Below are 19614 nucleotides of genomic sequence, written 5' to 3'. Positions count from 1 at the left end.
AATGATGTATTGATACATATTTGCTCTGTTGAATATCAAATTTATAAAATATTTCTAAAAGGCAAAGTTTATATATAACTTGAAACTGTTCACCAAAACATGATTGATAGAGAAAATAATTGTTCAGGAATAAAGTTGTCAAATAAATAAAACATGTGAATTCTGTAAGGGAAATAACTCATAAATAAGGATTTCAAAAGAAAACTAAATAAAAATAATAGTGAATACAGGAGGAAGACTATAAACACAGCATACATTTCAACATAAAAAAAGAGTTTAGTCTAATATGATTCACTAACGAAATAAGAGATCATTGCATTAACTACCACATAAGAGCTGTATATGTGAGTTTTCAGATGCTGAAGAATAAAACACCTTTAAATATGTTGTTTAATTTAATAAACAAAGAAGCTAGTTTTTACGAAGGTTTTTGTCTCCTACTATAGGTTTTGTCCCTTACATAATGAAGTGAGTTCTTTTCTGGCCTTAATAATATGATGTAGCACTTGGGAGCAAAGATGATACCTAAGAGTGATATACTGGAAGCCAATATAGAGAAAACTTCCATAGCCACCATGATCTTTCCTTTTGTGCTGTGGTAGACAGGGAGAAATGTGACCCAGACACTGCAAAACACCAGCATGCTGAAAGCCAGAAACTTGGCTTCATTGAACGTATCAGGCAGATTTCTAGACAAAAAAGCCATAAAGTAGCTCCCTAGCGCTAGTGTTCCCAGGTATCCCAGGATGCAGTGGAATGCAATAGATGAGCCTTTGTTGCAAATGAGGATGATGTGTCCATGCTCTGAGTGAGCATCTTTATCAAGAAATGGAGGAGAGGTTGTCAGCCAAATTCCAGAAAGAGCAACTTGGATCAGGGTGCAGATGGGAATAATGTAATTAGGGGCTCTTGATATCAGTAGCCATCTCCTCATTTTTCCTGAAGCAGTGATCTTGAAGGCTATCACTACAGTGATAGTTTTGGCCAACACAGTAGAAAGAACCCCAGTGAAGAGAAGTCCAAAAATGTTTTGCTGCAGGATAAAGGATGCTGTGCTAGGACGGCCAATGAAGAGCAAGGGACAGAGAAAACAGAGGAACAGAATGATCAGCAGGGTGTAACTGAGAGCTAGGTTATTGGCCTTGACAATTGGGGTGTCTCTGTTCTTCAGAAACACCACAAGAACAACAGCTGTGAAGGAGGAAAAGCTCAGGGACATGAAGCTGAATGCCTTCCCCAAGGGTTCATCATATGCCAAAAATGTAACAGACTTCTCTAGGCAGTGGATCTTCTCTGTGTTTGCATAGTGAGTTTCTGGACACTTCACACACTGATCCATATCTATAGAAATGGAGGTTATAGTGAGTGCCTACTCTGGTTTTCCCTTTTATTCTAAAGCATTTCCAGCACACTGCACTGCAATCATAACAATTTTGCTTTGTTTATGATGCAAATATAAAAACACTTTCCAGATAATATGTCTCAACTCAATTTTCTTTTACTTCATTCTGACATGAATCAAACAGCCCAAATGCTTCTTCCTTTGCCTTTACACACATGGTCCTCTTGCATTTAGTGACACAGTTCTATCTGTTTTCAAAAAAATCAGAACACTACCTAACTTTGCTCTGACATGCCTCTTTATTACTACAGCTACATTCATAAGAGGATATTGGACTTGAATCCAGTAAGAGTGCATCATTTGGAATCTAAATCTTATAATGAAGTTCTCCTATACATGTCCCAAATGTACCTACATTCATAAAAATCAAGTCAAACAAATCAAATCAAATCCATACTGTTCCCTAAGTTTCCCCATTCTCTGAAAGAATTTTAGTGAATTAGTAGTCTGAAATTCTTGGAGCCTTAAAAGGTTTCACCTGTGACACAGTTCTCATAACTCTGTACAATACTAGGTATGTAACACTAGATACAGAACTTCTCATATATTCCTACGCTTATTGAACAATGTTGGAACACTGTGTCCCTGATAGATTGTCAATTTATCTTAGATTGTAATGCTCACTTATAGATTTTTGCCTTATATTCATTATGTTAATATATCTGCAATTCTATAAACCCATTAATTTGAATATATCTGATTCTTTATACATCATCACATTACCAGTTATATTCCATATATAGAACATTATGATCTTGATTTTCTTTAACAGAGAAATAAAGAAAGGCCCATCAAACTAAACAAAGCAACAATGAAAAACCTCACTCTTTTTTTTTTAATTTTTTTTATCTTTATTAGCTTGAGTATTTCTTATTTACATTTTGATTGTTATTTCCCTACCCCGTTTCCAGGCCAACATCCCCCCAACCCCTCCCCTTCCCTTCTATATGGGTGTACCCCTCCCATCCTCCCCCCATTACCACTCTCCCCCCAACAATCATGTTCACTAGGTTAAAAACCTCACTCTTATGCTCATGTACAAACACACTAGAAAAAATATAAAGTTGTAAACCAAAGTATAAGGAAAAAGTCCAATACCTCCAAAAGAAGTCAGGAGAACAGGTGTAGGCTACACTACTCAGAAAAACAGAGCTTGCTGCACCAAGCTGGCTATGAGAAGTGCTGCTCTTAAACCGTTCAGAGAATTCCTTCTGAATCAGAGGTCAGGCAGGTCCCAAAAATATTCAGGCCATGAAGACCAGCAGACCAAAGAAGAAACAGAAACCAAGGAGCAAAAATCAAGTGCAGAAAAGAGCATTGAGACTTATAATGGTCCCAAACACAGACACTTAAAAACAATCAACAATAGTTTGGGCAACATGCCACTACCAGAGTCCATCTACTCCAAGACAGTAATACTGGAATATTTCAACACAGCTGAAGCACAAGAAAAAAGTTTATGAAGATGATTCTGTCCTTAAAGCAGAAATGAGATAAAAAAAATCCCCAAAAGAAATAGAGTAAAGACAGATATATATGGAGGAAATAAAAAAAAAATCCTGAAACGAAAACTGAGAAATACACTCCCATTCCAGCCTGCAACCTCTGCCAGGCAGATGATCAGCTCGTTTACTCCTCAGAAGACAGCATAGTCTGAAGGTCTGCTGCAGCCAAGGCAAGAGATAACCTGAGTACATGCCTGTCTATAGAACCCACAGTCTGAAGACTTCAGAGGATACCTGCAGTAACCCAGGGACACAGAAGGCAGTCTTCAGACAGTAACACCCAGGCCACTTAACACCAGAAATAATCAGATGGCAAGAGGCAAGCACAAGATCATAAGCAACAGAAGACAATATACTTTGCCACCATCGGAACCCTCTTCAATCATGACAGCAAGCCCTGGATAACACAACACACCTGAAAACAATAATGGTACCTTAAAATCCTATCTCCTGAGGATGATAGAGTCCTTTAAGGAGGATATAAATAATTTACACTAAAAGAAAAACAGGAAAACACAGTAAACTAGAAGAAGTTCTTAAAGAGGAAACAAATAAACCTCTTAAAAAATACAGGAAAACACAATCGATTGGCTTAAAACATTGAACAAAGCAGCCCAAGGCCTAAAGATATAAGTGGAAACAATAAAGAAGGCAGAAATGGAAGCAGCCCTGGAAATGGAAAACCAAGGAAAGATGTTAAGATCTACAGATGCAAGCATTAATGACAGAATATAAGAGATACAAAAAGATTATCTCAGGCATATGAGATACCTTAGAAGATATTGACCCAGCAGTCAAGGAAAATTAAAAACATAAAAAGCTCTTAACCTAAAATATCCAGTAAATCCAGGACAAAATGGGAAAAATATCTAGGAATAACAGGAAGAGAGTAAAGATTTCCAGCTCAAAGGACCTGAAAACATCTTCACCAAAATCATAGAGGAAAGCTTCCCCAACTGAAAGAAAGAGATGGCCATAAATGTACAAGAAGCCTACAGAAAAACAAGTAGATTGGACTAGATAAGAAAATCCTCTAGTCACACAATAATCAAAACACTGAATGCACAGAACAGCAAAAGAATATTAGATGCTGTGAGGGAGAAAAGCCAAGCAACATATAATGAAAGGCACACCAGAATTACACAGGACATCTCAACAGACACCCTAAAATCCAGAAGAGCCTGGACAGAGGCCATACAGACCCTAAAAGAAAACAAATGCCAGCCCAAGATACTATACCTGGCAAAATTCTCAATCATCATAGGTTGAGACACCAAAATATTCTAGGACAAAATGTTTAAACATATCTATCTATCACTTCAGCCCTACAGAGGGTTCTAGAGAGAAAATTCCAACACAAGGAAGTTATCTATACAAAAGAAAAAACAAGATATTGATCATCTCACAACAGAACCTAAAGGATAGAATCACACACACAATGCTATCTGCAACAACAAGCATAACAGGAACTAGCAATCATCTGTCTTTAATATCTCTCAATGTTAACATACTCAATTTCCCCAGTAAAGATACATAAGGTGAGACTGGAGTTGCAAGCAGGGTCCATCATTTCGCTGCAAACAAGAAACACATTCCAATGACAAAGATAGTCATTACCTCAGAGACAAAGGCTGGAAAAAAGTCACCAAAGCAAATAATTCACACACACACACACACACACACACAGAAACACACACACACAGAAACACACACACACAGAAACACACACACACACACACACACACACACACACAAACAAGCACACACAAACCAAAAACAAAAACAAAAAATAAGTGGGTATCTTCCTAATATCCAGTAAAATAGACTTTCAACCAAAAGTTAACAACTAAGATGGGGAAGGACACTTCATATTTATCAAAGCAAAAATCAACCTTAAAGGATACATACATTTATAAAAGGAACTTTACTAAAGATCAAAACACACATTGAACTGCACAATAATACAGGAGACTTCAACACCACACTCTCACGAATGGACAGGTCATTGAAACAGGAACTAAACAGAGACACAGTGAAACTAACAGAAGATATGAACCAAATGGATTTAACAGACATCTGTATAACATTTCATCCTAAAACAAAAGAATATACCTTCTTCTCAGCACCTCATGGTAACTTCACAAAAATTGACCATATAATTAGTCACAAAATAGTCCTTAATAGATACAAGGATACTGCAATAGTCCCATGCATTCTATCAGATCACCATGAAGTAAGGCTGGTCTTCAATAACAACAAAAACAACAGAAAGCCCACATACACATGGAAGCTGAACAATGTTCTACTCAAGGACAACTTGGTCAAGGAAGAAATAAAGAAAGAAATAAAACAGTTATAGAATTCAAAGAAAATGAAGGCACAACATACCCAAACTTATGGGATATAATGAAAGCAGTGCTAAGAGGAAAGCTCATAGCTCTGAGTGCCTCCAAAAAGAAACTGTAAAGAGCATATATTAGCAGTTTGACAGCACAGCTAAAAACTCTAGAACACAAAGAAGCAAATTCACCCAAGAGGAGTAGACAGCAGGAAATACTCAAACTCAGAGCTGAAAGCAACCAAGTAGAAACCAAAAAGAACCTTGCAATGAATCAACAAAAGTAGGAGCTGATTCTTTGAGAAATCAACAATATAGATAAATTCTTAGCCAAACTAACCAGAGGGCAGAGAGACAGCAAACCAACAGCCAATATTAAGTTAAATAGAGAGATACTTGAATTAATCATATTAAAACGAGGAATAAGACAAGGATGCCCACTCTCCCCGTATCTATTCAATATAGTAATAGCTAGAGCAATTAAAACAACCAAAAGAGATCAAGGGGATACAAATTTGCCATGAAGTCAAGGTATTTGCAGATGAAATGATCACATACATAAGCAACTCCAGAAATTTTACCTGGGTACTTCTACAGCTGAAAAACAACTTCAGCAAAGCGGCTAGATATAAAATTACCTCAAACAAATTAGTAGCCTTCCTTTATATATAATAAACTGGCTGAGAAGGAAAATAGGAAAAACATATCCTTCAGAATAGTCACAAATAGTATAAAATATCGCGGGGTAATTCTAACAAAACAGGTGAAAAGTATATATGACATTTACTTCTAGTCTCTCAAGAAATTAATTGCAGAGGACCTCAGAAATTGGAGAGATCTTTCATGTTCATGGATTAGTAGGATTAACATAATAAAAATGACCCTCCTACAAATAAGCAATCTACAAATTCCATGGTGAAATACCCATCAAAATTACAACACAATTCTTCACTGACATTGAAAGACAAATTCTCAATTTCATATGGAAAACCAAAGACCCCGGATAGAAGAAACAATTCTTTACAATAAAACAATTTCTGAGGGAATCACCATCCCTGAATTCAAGCTATATACAGAGAAATGGTGATCTAAAAAAAAATACTGAATGGTATTGGTACAGCAACAGACACATTGATCAATGGAATGGAATTGATGACCCAGATTTAAAACCACACACTTATGGACACTTGATCTTTGACAAAGATACCAAAAAATATACAATGGGAAAAGAAAGCATCTTTAATAAATGATGCTGAACTTACTGGCAGTTAGTGTGCAGAAAAATGAAAATACATTCATGTTTGTCACCTTGCACACAACTCATGTCTATGTGAATCAAGGACCTCAACATAAAATCAGATATACAGAATCTAGTGGAAGAGAAATTGGGAAAGAGCAAGTCTTCAATTTACCGACAGGGGCAGGAGGTGTTTCTTACGGAGAACTCAGATGGCTCAGGCTCTAAAGTCAAGAATTTATAAGTGAGACCTCAAGAAACTGAAAGGCTTCTGTAAGGCAAAGGATATAGTCAATAGAATAAATCAAGCTACAAATTGGGAAAATTTTTATACTAACTCCACATCCAATGCCATGCTAATATTTAAAACACAGAAAGAACAAGTAGCTGCCCTCCTAAAAACCAAAAACTCAATCAAAAAAGGGTTATTGAATTAAACAGAGAATCCACAAAAGAGAAATCTCAAAAGGCTGACTTGAAGAAATGAGGAAAATCTTTAGTAATCAGGAAAATGCAAATCAAAATGACCCTGTGATTGTACTTAACACTAATCAGAATGGCTAAGAGAAAAAATTCAGGTGACATGTTGGAGAGAATATGTAGAAAGAGCAACAGTCCTCCTTTGTTGGTTTGACTGCAAACTAGTACAACCTGGAGATCAATCTGGAGATTCCTTAGAAAATAGGAAATTTATTTACCTGAAGTCCCAGATGTACAACTTTTGGGCATATGCCCAAATGATGTTCCACCATCTCACAAATGCACATGCTCCACTATATTTACAGAAGCCTTATTTATCATAGCCAGAAGCTGAAACAACCCAGATGTCCCACAAAGGAGGAATGTCTACAGAAAATGGGGTTCATTTACACATGCAATACGATTCAGCTATTAAGAATGAGAATATCATGAGTTTTTCTGGCAAATAGATGGAACTAGAAAATATCATCCTGAGTGAGGTAACTCAAGCACAAAGGACAAGTATCATATGTACTCACTGATAAGTGGATATTATCCCAAAAAAGTACAGAATAATACAATCCAAAGAACTCAAGAAAGTTAACAAGCTAGAGGTTGGGGATTTAGCTCAGTGGTAGAGCGCTTGCCTAGGAAGCACAAGGCCCTGGGTTCAGTCCCCAGCTCCGGAAAAAAAAAAAAAGAAAAGAAAAGAAAAAAAAAGAAGAAGAAGAAGGTTAACAGGCTGAAGGGCCCAAGTGAAGCTGCTTCAATTCGACTTTGGAGGAACAGAAAAGTAGAGAGTAAAAGGAGGGCATAACAAGGTTGGAGATCAGAATGGACAGGAAATTGGCGAATGTAATCAGTTACTATGGGCATAAGATTGAAATTCTGAAGGTCAGCAGCATGAATGAAAATATTCAATCTTGGGAGGTGGGAGATAGGAGGTGGTGAGACCCTCTAGAATGTACCAGAGACCTAGGAGGTGAGAGACTCTCAGGACTCAAAGGGAGTGACCTTAGATGAAATATTCAATAGTGGGTAGAGGGAATTTGTAGACTTCACCTCCAGTAGAAAGACAGGGCATCAACCAGAGCAATTGGATTTCCATCCCGCAGTCACATACACAGAAATGTTCCTGTCTAATAGAACTTCAGGGACAAAAATTAAGAAGAGACTGAGGGAGAGGAGGTCCAGCACATAGTGGGACTCATCTTAAGATGATGCTCCAAGGCCTGACACTATTATAGATATTATGGTATACTGACAAACAGGAGCCTAGAAGGCCTGCCTTATGAGAGGTCAAACAAGTAGTGTACTGAGACAGATGCAGATACTTATATCCACCCAATATCTGAAGTCAACAACCCTTGTGTTTGAATGAGGGAAAGACTGGAAGAAGTTGAAGAGGAGGGTGACCCTACTTGAAGACCAGCAGTCTCAATTAACCTGGACCCCCAAGATTGCTTAGATACTAAGCAACCAACCAGGAAGCCTACACCAACTGGTCTGAAATGCCAGACCCCTATAGAACAGAGGATTTCTGGCTCTGGTCTCAGTGAGAGAAGAAGCATCTAACCCTTGAGATACCTGAGACCCCAATGTGTGTGTGTGTGTGTTTGTGTGTGTGTGTGTGTGTGTGTGTGTGTGTGTGTTCGTGTGTGTTGGTATATCTTGTTGAAGACAGGGGAGGAGGAATGGGATAAAGATCTGTAGGAGAACAGAATGGTAAGTGGTATAAGGAGTAGACTGAAAAAAAAAGATTAAAGGTAAAAAAGAAAGAATGCCAAGAAGAAAACAAACACATATACGTACAAATTGGCAAAGGAAATTGTTCAAGGACAGAAAGTGGAAATAAAGCAATAGAGAAACCACAAAGAGGGATTTCTGGAAATGAAAATTAGGTAAGTGAACAGGAGTTACAGGTGCAAATATCACCAACAGAATGCACAAGATGGTATAAAAGAATCTCATGGGTTGAAGATTTGATAGAAAAAAATAAATGTATTGCTCAAAAAGGATATTCATCTAAAAACTCCTAACACAAAACATCTAGTAAATCTGGGACATTGCAAAAGACCAAACCTAAAAGTAATAGATATACAAAAAAAAGATTTCCAGCTGAAAAACCCAGCAAACACATTTAACAAAACTACAGAGGATTGTATCATTGCATAACCTGAGATTTGGGGCTAATATCCACTTATCAGTGAGTGCAAACCATGTGTGTTTTTCTTATGATTGGGTTACCTCACTTGGGATGATATTTTCTACTTCCATCCATTTGCCTATGAATTTCATGAAGTCACTGTTTTTCATACCTGAGTAGTATTCCGTTCTGTAAATGTACTACATTTTATGTATCCTTTTCTCTCTTGAGGGACACCTGGGTTCTTGCCAGCTTCGGGCTATTATAAATAAAGGTGTTTTGAACATAGTGCTTTGAAATAGCTTGTTTTATTTTGCATCATCTTTTGGGTATATGCATAGGAGTAGTATAGCTGGGTCCTTGGGTAGTACTATATCTGATTTTCTGAGGAAACTCCAGACTGATTTCCAGAGTGGTTGTACCTGCTTATTATCCCACCAACAATGGAGGAGTATTTCTCTTTATCCACATCCTAATCAACATCTGTTCTCACCTGACTTTTTTTTTAATCTTAGTCATTCTGACTGGTGTGAGGTGGAATCTCAGTGTTATTTTTATTTGCATTTCGCTGATGACTAAGGTTGTTAAACATTTCTTTAAGTACTAAGGTCATCCAGACACTGTCCTAACTGGGGATCCAGCCCATATACATATAGCCACCAAACACAGACAATATAACTGATGCCAAGAAGTGCATGCTGAGAGGAGCCTGAAATAGCTGTCTCCTGAGAGGCTTTGCCAGAGCATGACAAATACAGAGGCAGATACTCACAGCCAACCATTGAACCAAGAAAAGGGTTCCCGATTGGATGAGTTAGAGAAAGGATTGAAGAAGCTGCAGATGTTTGCAATCTCATGAAAACAAAAATACCAACCAACCAGAGCTCCCAGGGACTAAACCACCACCCAAAGAGTACACATAGACCCTAGGCTCTACCTGCATATGTAGCAGAGGATGACCTGGTTAGGCACCAGAGGGAGGAGAAGCCTTTGATCCTGCCAATGCTGGACTCCCCAGAGTAAGGGAATGTCAGTGCGGGGGAGGGGGCAGGGAAGTGGTTGGGGGATGGGAAATGGTGGGCAGATGGAGGAAACAACCTCTTAGAAGAAGGGGGTTGGGGATTGGATAGGGGTTTATGGAGGGGAGACTGGGAAAAGGATACCATTTGAAATTTAAATAAAAATATCCAATAAAAATAAAGAAAATATATTGTAGAGGAATGACTTTCTAACCTTAAGAAGGTTATAAATATAAAAGAAGTTTGCAGAACATCCAGTGATTTGATGAGAAAAGGAAGTTCCCAAGCCACATAATCATCAAAACACTAAATGTACAGAAGAAAGATTATTAAAAGCTTCAAGAGAAAAAGACTCAATAATGTATAATGGCAAATCTATTAACATTACCCCTGACTTCCCAAAGGAAATCCTAAAAGCTAGAAGAGCTTGTAAAGATGTCTTGCAGACCATAAGATACCACAGACGCTAGCCCATACTACCACAGCTAACAACTCTTTCAATCACTATATATGAAGAGACCAAGATATTCCATGTCAAAATCAAATTTCAACAATATCATTTCACCATCCAAGCCATACACAAAAGTAGTAGAATTAAAACTCCAACCTAATGAGGTAACTCTACTCAAGAATACAAAAGAAATAAATAATTTCAATAATACTCTAAAAGCCAGAAGGGGCTACAGAAATGTTCTGCTGATTCTTGGAGATGACAGATGCTAGTCAGCAAAATTTTTATTCCCCATAGATGGAGAAACAAGGTATTTCATGAAAAGTCATATTTAAACTATATCTATCTATTAATACATCCCCATAGAAAGTTCTAGAAAAAAACTTCAATACAAGAAGATTAACTTGTGAAAACACAAGCAATAAATAATTTCACATCAGCAAAACTGAAGGAAGGGAAAACACACACACACACACACACACACACACACACACACACACACCACTATTACCACCTCTAAAATATTAGGCATTAACAATCATTAATCATCAACATGTATTAAGATTTATGACTCAATTTCCTAATAAAATGGCACAGGTTAATAGAATGAATATTAAAACAATATCCATCCTTCTATTGTTCACAAGAAATACATCTGAACATCAAATATAGGCTTTACCTCAGAGTAAATGTTTGCAAAAGTTTTTATAAGCAAATGGACCCAAGAAGCAAGCAGGTATAGCTATTCAAACATCTAACAAAATAGACTTAAAACTAAATTTAATCAAAGAGATGGAGAAAGACATTTTATGTTCATCAGAGAAAAAATTATACCAAGATGATATTTGTGATGAGCGCCCACATCTGTAAAATAAACATTATTGAAACCTAAATCACATATTGAACCTCACACACACATTAATAGTGAGAGAATTAAATATCCTACTTCACCAATTAATAAAAATTAACAGAGAAATAATAAATTAAAAGACATTATGGATCCAAATGACCAGATGGATATCTACAGAACATTTTACTCAAAAAAAAAAACCACACCTTTTCTCAGCACCTCATAGAACATTCTCAAAAATTGACCACATACTTGATCTCAATGTAAGTCTCAACAGATTGAAGAAAACTGAAATACACTCCTGTATCCAATCAGACCACCATGATTAGAGTTAGACTTCAACAACAACAGAAATAGTTTAAGTCCTATAAACTCATGTTGCTTTGTCATATCAATAGAAAAAAAGCTAAGTCAAAATGCATGGTGAAATGTAGCATATTACTTTGTTGTAGATAGAGTGGTTTTCTGAAGTCAGTCATAACTACAATGTTTGAAGAACACAAAGCAGGTATGAATTTCAATGTCAAGCGTGAATTATTTATGTTAGAAAATGTACTGTAACCTGTGACATTTGGAAGGGTGACATTTTTAATAAAATTCATTTTTAACTGAACTGATTGCAGCTCACTTACAGATGTTTTCCTTTTGCTTAGATATTGCAGATGTCGACAGGTTTGAATGTCTTCTTCATGACTGAGACTTACCTGTCTCATTGGAAACCTCATTCTCTGAACAAGGAATGCAGTCAAAGCAACAGGCAGCCTTGTGGTGGGTTTTCCTGAATCCAGGATGACAGCTCTCACTGCATACAGACTGTGGAATCTGGGAATACAATGTGTAATAGCAAATTGTCAGGTTTTTAATGGAATCTCCAATAGAGTGGTTTTGAAACCATTAACTTGTTTATGTCAATTTCTCTAAATGCAGATAGTTGAATTGTAGTTAATATTAATGAATCATTCACAAGCTCATATGGAAAATGCTTGACTCTAATAACATGAATTTGTTAGTAAATTGTTGAAAGCTCTTGAGTTGAGTCATGAAAGTAAAATTTTAGGTTATTGGCATCATATCTTGGTATGATCACAAGCCTACTGCCTCTTTATTCTTTAATACAAACACAAATCATTTTTCCTATGGTAAAAAGTTATTCTTATCAATTCATAGGTTTTAGAAACATTATAGAAAGCAATCTAAGAGAATTATGGGAAAAGTTGATTTTAGATTAGATTACTGGAGTTCAAAAGATCATCTCTAGTAGTGGGTGACCCTGATTTAATGTTCATGGTTCCTGAGTAAATGAAAGGCCAAAAGGATGGTAGCAGCAGCACTGAACAGTCTGTGCACCCTGATTGTTGATGTAATGTGAGTCATTGCCTCCACCCCTAAGAATATAGCTTCCTCCATTGATAGAATATACTCTCAAAATGTGAACCAAGAGAAAACCTCCGATATTGTTTCATTAGGTAGCATTTTTGAAACAGCAGAACAAACCACTAACACAGCTACACATTCTAATCTTGCTTTTCTGTCTTGAAAGGAGCCTAGAAGCAAAAGCCCAACTGACCATGAACTGAAAATTTCCAAGCTGGAATCAAATAAATATTCTGTCAGATGGTCTCTGATGATGATGAAAATCATGCTGAAAAGATTCCGTATTTATAGAATTAAGTAAAGGAGCTGGTGCCATTAAGTAGTTCATTAGTCCAAATTAGGTGTTAAGATAACTCTCTTTTTAGTGTCTATATTATCTTTCTATGAATGGGTCCTGTTTGAGCAATGAAGTCTTGACACTCAGAGATATATTTTTGATTTTTACATACGAGCCAACATACTGAAGTAGCTTGCAACCCACCTCTGTCAATCCTGTGGCCCATTGTATCATGTTTTGAGTTACAAACAAAGTCTGGCCCTCTAGAACACTTGCAGAAAATGTTCCTACATTCACAGTTAGCCCAAGACCTTTTGGAAAATTCCAGAAGTTGAAAATGTCATACTGTACATGTGATTTCCTTTTCTCATCCAGAACCACATTGTCTCCAGCAGGATTGATAAATTGTTTGTTCTTTAGAAAAGGGTGAAGCTAAAAGAGATGCATATGCTTATGTTACATAACTTACTGAGAATTTAACCAGAAGCAGAAATAGGAAACACCTCCTTTTTTTTCTTTTTTTTTCTTTTCTTTTTTTTTGGGGGGGGGGGAGCCGGGGACTGAACCCAGGGCCTTGCACTCGCTAGGCAAGTGCTCTACCACTGAGCTAAATCCCCAACCCCTGAAACACCTCCTTTTGATTCTTAATATCTGATATGAAAAGCACCTTTAATATAAGATCAATATCATCTAAGATATGATATCCAAGGATAATGAAAACATCATTAGACTTCTAAAGGTTACAGTCAGTTTCATTAAAAACTTTACAACCAAGTACCTCTAAATCATGACTGTGCATGCAGAAAATTCTCAGCTTCTTTGAAAATATAATCATACCCAACTAAATTTTGCAAACACTTAGAGTTTCATACTATAAAATGAATGATCTTATAAGTGATCATTTAAAAAACATAAGCATTTTAGAAGTGTTCAGGTACATTGTGATAATTTTTTTTTATTAACTTGAGTATTTCTTATATACATTTCGAGTGTTATTCCCTTTCCCGGTATCCGGGCAAACATCCCCCTCCCCCCTCCCCCCTCCCAACCCTCCCCCCATTGCCGCCCTCCCCCCACCAGTCTAGTTCACTGGGGGTTCAGTCTTAGCAGGACCCAGGGCTTCCCCTTCCACTGGTGCTCTTACTAGGATATTCATTGCTACCTATGGGTAGTCCATGTATAGTCTTTGGGTAGTGGCTTAGTCCCTGGAAGCTCTGGTTGCTTGGCATTGTTGTACATATGGGGTCTCAAGCCTCTGTCTTGTCTGTTATTTGAAATCTCTGGAGTAAATGGAATTTTCATATTGAAATTTTTACCAAGAAAATATTGCATGGCCCTTTGAAATGCAACTATATATTGACTTAAAAGGGATTTTTCTTTGTACAGTCTCTCTTTCAGGTTTTCTCCAAAATAGTCTAAAGTATATATTGCCAATTTAGAGTGCATTTATAAAACCTTAGAGTGCAATGTTGCTTATGTCACAATACAACTGAAGTGTCATCACCTACCAGGGGAAGAATGTCATTTCTTTTCCTTTTCCATGCGTTTGAAATTGATTGATAATCATCTCATGAAGGCTGTGGGCTACAACATACACAGCATTGTATACATTGTGACTCTCTTCAGTCATGGCCATTTCAAATATGTTCCCAGGCAAGAATCCCAAGGAGGCATTAGGCAAACAGTTTTGTGAAATTTTACAATCTTTCCTAAAAAATGAGCAATTGAAGAATGAGTGCCACAATACATGAAGATAAATGTCTTCTGGGTATTTGGAAGGATTGGCTGCCTGGATAAAATCTGTAAAATTAACAATTTCTTCATTGTGGTGTGAAAAAATAAGAGCCCCATGCAATGAATCTATCATGAAATAATCATCAAATCTGGAATTATCCCAGTGTGAGTTCAGAACCCAGACTTTCCCCATAGGTAACTTCTGTTTTATATTCACTATCAAGCTTAATAGAGAATCAGAGTCCCCATAAATGATAATCACATTTGATGATGATTCCAGGATCTGCACCTGATTTTTCCAGGATTTGGTCAAAAATGAACCCCTGCTGACAAGGATCATTTCCACAAATGCTATGCAGACTCCATTTTTATCCATCTCACTTCTCAAATCTGACAGTGTCTGGGCACCTTTGTCATCATCTATGATTAATAGCCCCACCCAGATCCACTTGAAATGAAGGATCAAAGATACAATGCCATGTGTCAGAGATGTATCCTTGGGGGCCACCTGGTACAGAGAAGAAAACTGTCTTTGTTCACTCAAGAGACTGTCAAAAGGCCCAAAAGTAAGCTGTAGGAAAAAAAATAATAAAGAAAGAAAGAAAGGAAGAAAGAAAGAAAGAAAGGAAGAAAGAAAGAGAGAAAGGAAGGAAGGAAGGAAGGAAGAGAGGAAGAGAGGAAGAAAGAAAATTGTCACACAGCTTATTTCAATTCTACAATTAAAGTTTGAACACTGTATGAAAATCCATATTTGAAGATCAAACTTGACTTCCTATTAGTTGTCCAAAAAAGTACAGAAAATATTCCTTGGTTCAATAGTATGCTGTGCTGACACTACCATTCATATTATAAGCTATAAAAGTATAGATGTACCATCAACTATATACACCATTTCCCTATCCATGAACATAATTAATTTTCCCTCATTTCCCTCACAGCATCCTAGCATGTCATCAAGTAGAGTTGACTCAATGTCCTATCTCATCACCCTCTCACCTGTGGAAATTTGTAAAGATCCAGCAGTGTCCCTATGTTTTCAGATATTGCCCATGATGGTCCTGTAAGTACAGCAGCTGAATTGCTCTCTCTTGGATTTCTGTAGTTAGGAATGACATGATCAGACCCTGACAGTGAGCCAAAGAGATTGGCTAGAATATTCCTTTGACCATGTGGGATATTGTGGACCTCAAATCCCAGGGATATGTTGGGTAAAAGAAAGGGGTTGCTGTTGATCTCCTCAATGGCAAACTTCATGGCCAAAATACATTGGTAGTTCCTCAACTTAAACCTGGATAGAAAGTAGAAGAATATTAAGCATCATACCACATACCACATACCACATAATTTAGGTGCAATTTTAATGTAATTGCTATTTCATTTTGAATGCATCTGTTTCCTAAACTCCATGTTTAAATATTTTACCAATATTTGGTGGTATTAAAACAGTAGTATTCTTTCTTCTTTTACTCAGAAATAGTTTATTTTCATACAATATATTCTAATTACTGTTTGCCTCCACCAACATTTCCCAGGTCCTCCTATCATCTCGTTCCACCAAAATCTACACACATTCTTTCTTTCTGTTGAGAGAAAACAAAATGCATCTAAAATTATAATAAAGTAAACTACAAGCAAATAGCCAGAATAGTACAAAATAAATATGCAAATAAATAAATTAAAAATAATCAAAGAAAAGGACAAGGATGAAAAATACATAGAGATGTAAAGAAATACTTCTTTTCATATACAAAAAACCATTAAAAACAACAAAAACATAACACATATGCAAAAAACTTGTAATAAAAAATTACCCTTCAAAATTCTATTGTTGATTAATTTTGTTTTCTACTTACTCCTGAACATGGGCCCTGGTCTTAATAATAGTTTGTATACCCAATGAGAATTCTTTGGTGGAAACTAATTTTTGTATTTCCCACTGGGTTTGGAAAGGAACTAGTCATATTTTGGAGACAGCTTCTGAATTAAAGAAGGGGGCTTGTCTCCACTTCCCTTCTCAGCACTGGTACCTCATCTGACCTAAAATGATACAGGTCTTGTGCATCCTTTCATAGTCCCTGTGAGTTCATATGTCTTGTTATTTAGAAGCCCTTCTTTCCAGAGTGTTCTCCATCTTCTCTGTCTAGTAGAATTTTTACCTCATCTTTTGCATCATTACATGAGCCCTGAGTAAGTTTTATGAATTCATCCTGCTTCTTGAAAGTGTTATGACGATAGTTGAATGAGACATTGATCTACCTAAAAGAATGTTCTAAGGAGTCATTTTATTGCTACATACTTTAGCAAAACAATACTGTTTTGTTCTCCCCAAGGTCCATGGACTGTTTAGTTTTAGGTTGTTAGAAACCTGAGCCGTGTTGAATTCCATCTCAGGGAGGAGTGAACCTTAAATCTAGTCAGAAATTTCTTGGTTAGTCCCATAAGCTTTGTGCCAATATTGCACTATTGCATACTTGTATGTTGCAGCCAGGAAACTGTTAATGATCAAAGGGTCTGTAGCTGGGGTGAATTGTACATTTCTCCTTTGATAGAGTGCAAAGTACTTTCCAGTACCTAGAATGCTACTCCATAGAAATAAAGGCTCTGGGAAGGCACTAGCTCTAATTCTTGGTGTCCACTACATTGTATTGCTATCGTTTTCAGCAGTAGTGCTTTCCTTAATTTTATATTGAACAACCAATAGCCTTGGCTGTAGTCTGAGTTGTTTGTATATTTCCATGAGGCTCATCTGGCCAACAACTCACCTAACCCATTCCCAGAACTGTAAGTTTCATTTCTTGGTGAGAATAATAGTTGTGGCTTGGTCTCACGTGTTATTTGATGAATCCATTGAGATTTCTTTCAAAGTATGTATATGTTTTTGAGAAGCTTCTACTATATTAAGTTTTCATATGACGAATATGGCACACAGTTTTGATTCTTTAGGATGTTGCAGAACCCTGAATGTGGACCTCTCAAGACCTTGATCTCCAAAATGGATCAATTCATTTTCTATGTACCCATGATTAATTCTGTCCATCAATTAGAAACAGGTCTTTCATTTTCTGGAATTCAACTTCATCTGCAAGTCACACACACACACACACACAGACACACACACACACACACAGACACACACACACACACACACACACACACACACACACAAACAAAAAGAACAAAAAAAAAACCCACAAATGTTTCTTGATCAAGCCACCAGCTACTAAGACATTGTTAATTCATGAATACCCAGGTCATTCAACTGGACATCAGATGCCATTTCTATGATTAATTTTATGTGAGTGTTTGTGGGATATATGTACATAATTCTCTCTCTTCTCTCTTCTCTGTCTCTGTCTCTCTCTCTCTCTCTCTCTCTGTGTGTGTGTGTGTGTGTGTGTGTGTGTGTGTATCTATGCAAAAGGATGCTAGGCTTAAAACATTTACAGAAAGAATCATCATCATCCTTGTTTAATACCATGTCATTTTATAACTCACAGGACAGTTGGGATTCTCCTGCCTCTGTCCCTCATTTTATAAAGAGCAATAGGTTTACACATGTGCAGTGCAATGCCCCTGCTTTTTTTTTCCTTTTTAACAAACAATCTGTAGATGTACATTCAGGTTTCACATTTTCACTGTAAACATGTAACCTTTTTATCTATTTACTCATTCATTAAATACTAGTCAATAGGGAAAAAGTAATATACGCTTTAACAACAAAATTTATACACATGGGGAACTATCATTATAGTTCACGCAAATAATACAATATCCATACATGTTAGTTTCATTAGGGTAGTACTTTGTAAAAAGTTAGCTTGAATTGTGTATCAAAGTTCATTCTTGTGTGACATATTTTTAGTAACTCATAAAAATGCAATATTATTTTCTTCATTTTTGGAAAGAACATTGGAAAGGGAGATAAATAACATCTTAAGTCCATAAGAAAACAAAACAATCTTGGATGATCCAGAGGAACCCTGTGTATTTAGTAATCTATGCTTTTTCTCAATGAACAGTGACAATCTAAAACCAAAAAAAAAAAAAAACCCAAATATTATGATTTTTCTGATATAAGAGAAGTAGAGTTATGGGAAAGTGGAGATATTTGGAAGAAACAAAACAGGGCACCTTAAAACATAGGTGTGTGGACATGTTTCCCATTTTATATCCATGTATTTGATGCTTTGAGTTGAATTTACCATAGGATGAGAAACTAGGGATGAACCTCAATTTTCTGCCTGTCACTTTCTAATTACACCAAAATCATATTCAAGACAGTGATTTTTTTTGCTCATTTTGCATTTTCTTTTCACTTCCATGATGAATCAGAAGATTCTAATTTTCTTCATATGTTAATTTGACCTATTAAACTATGAGTAACATCATTTGCATCTTTTGTGTATATTTATTTGGAAGAACTTTTTTTAAGATAGTAGATTGTATCGCGTAGATAGTATCTATTTTTAGATATTAGATTAATTCCTTACTATGAGACAATTAAGATTATAAAATATTAAATATTTATCATGATTTTCATCTAAACATATGAACACTAGGAACGAGAAGGTGCTCACTAAGGAAAGTGCTTGCCATTTCAACATGAGAAATTGATCTTGAACCCCAGTACTCATTTATCTCACAGTGAACACTGGTGAACACTTTTAGTTCCAGTTTAGGAGTTCAGGAGAAAAGTGGATCCCTACATCTTATTCTTCTCTTATTTAGCCATTATAGTCTACTCCCAAACAACGAGAGACCATCCTTGGAAATATGGCTGAGTCCACTCAGGTCATTGATCAATAATATCTCTCAACACCAT

General features: G+C 36.5%; 1 protein-coding gene across 1 annotated transcript in view; it reads right to left on the bottom strand.

Moving 5' to 3' along the window:
* Window positions 1–418: 418 nt before the first annotated feature.
* Window positions 419–19614, bottom strand: part of Vom2r22 (vomeronasal 2 receptor, 22) — a 33214-nt gene continuing 14018 nt past the window's right edge. The window contains 5 exon segments of the mRNA XM_087609989.1: window positions 419–1341; window positions 12112–12229; window positions 13263–13490; window positions 14563–15363; window positions 15789–16080. Coding sequence (XP_087466115.1) covers window positions 419–1341; window positions 12112–12229; window positions 13263–13490; window positions 14563–15363; window positions 15789–16080 — 2362 coding nt within the window.

Source organism: Rattus norvegicus, chromosome 1, assembly GCF_021556685.1.
Source record: "Rattus norvegicus strain SHRSP/BbbUtx chromosome 1, alternate assembly SHRSP_T2T, whole genome shotgun sequence".
Taxonomy (NCBI): domain Eukaryota; kingdom Metazoa; phylum Chordata; class Mammalia; order Rodentia; family Muridae; genus Rattus; species Rattus norvegicus.
Note: the sequence above shows the minus strand (reverse complement) of the source record. Positions and strands in the feature narration are given on the sequence as shown.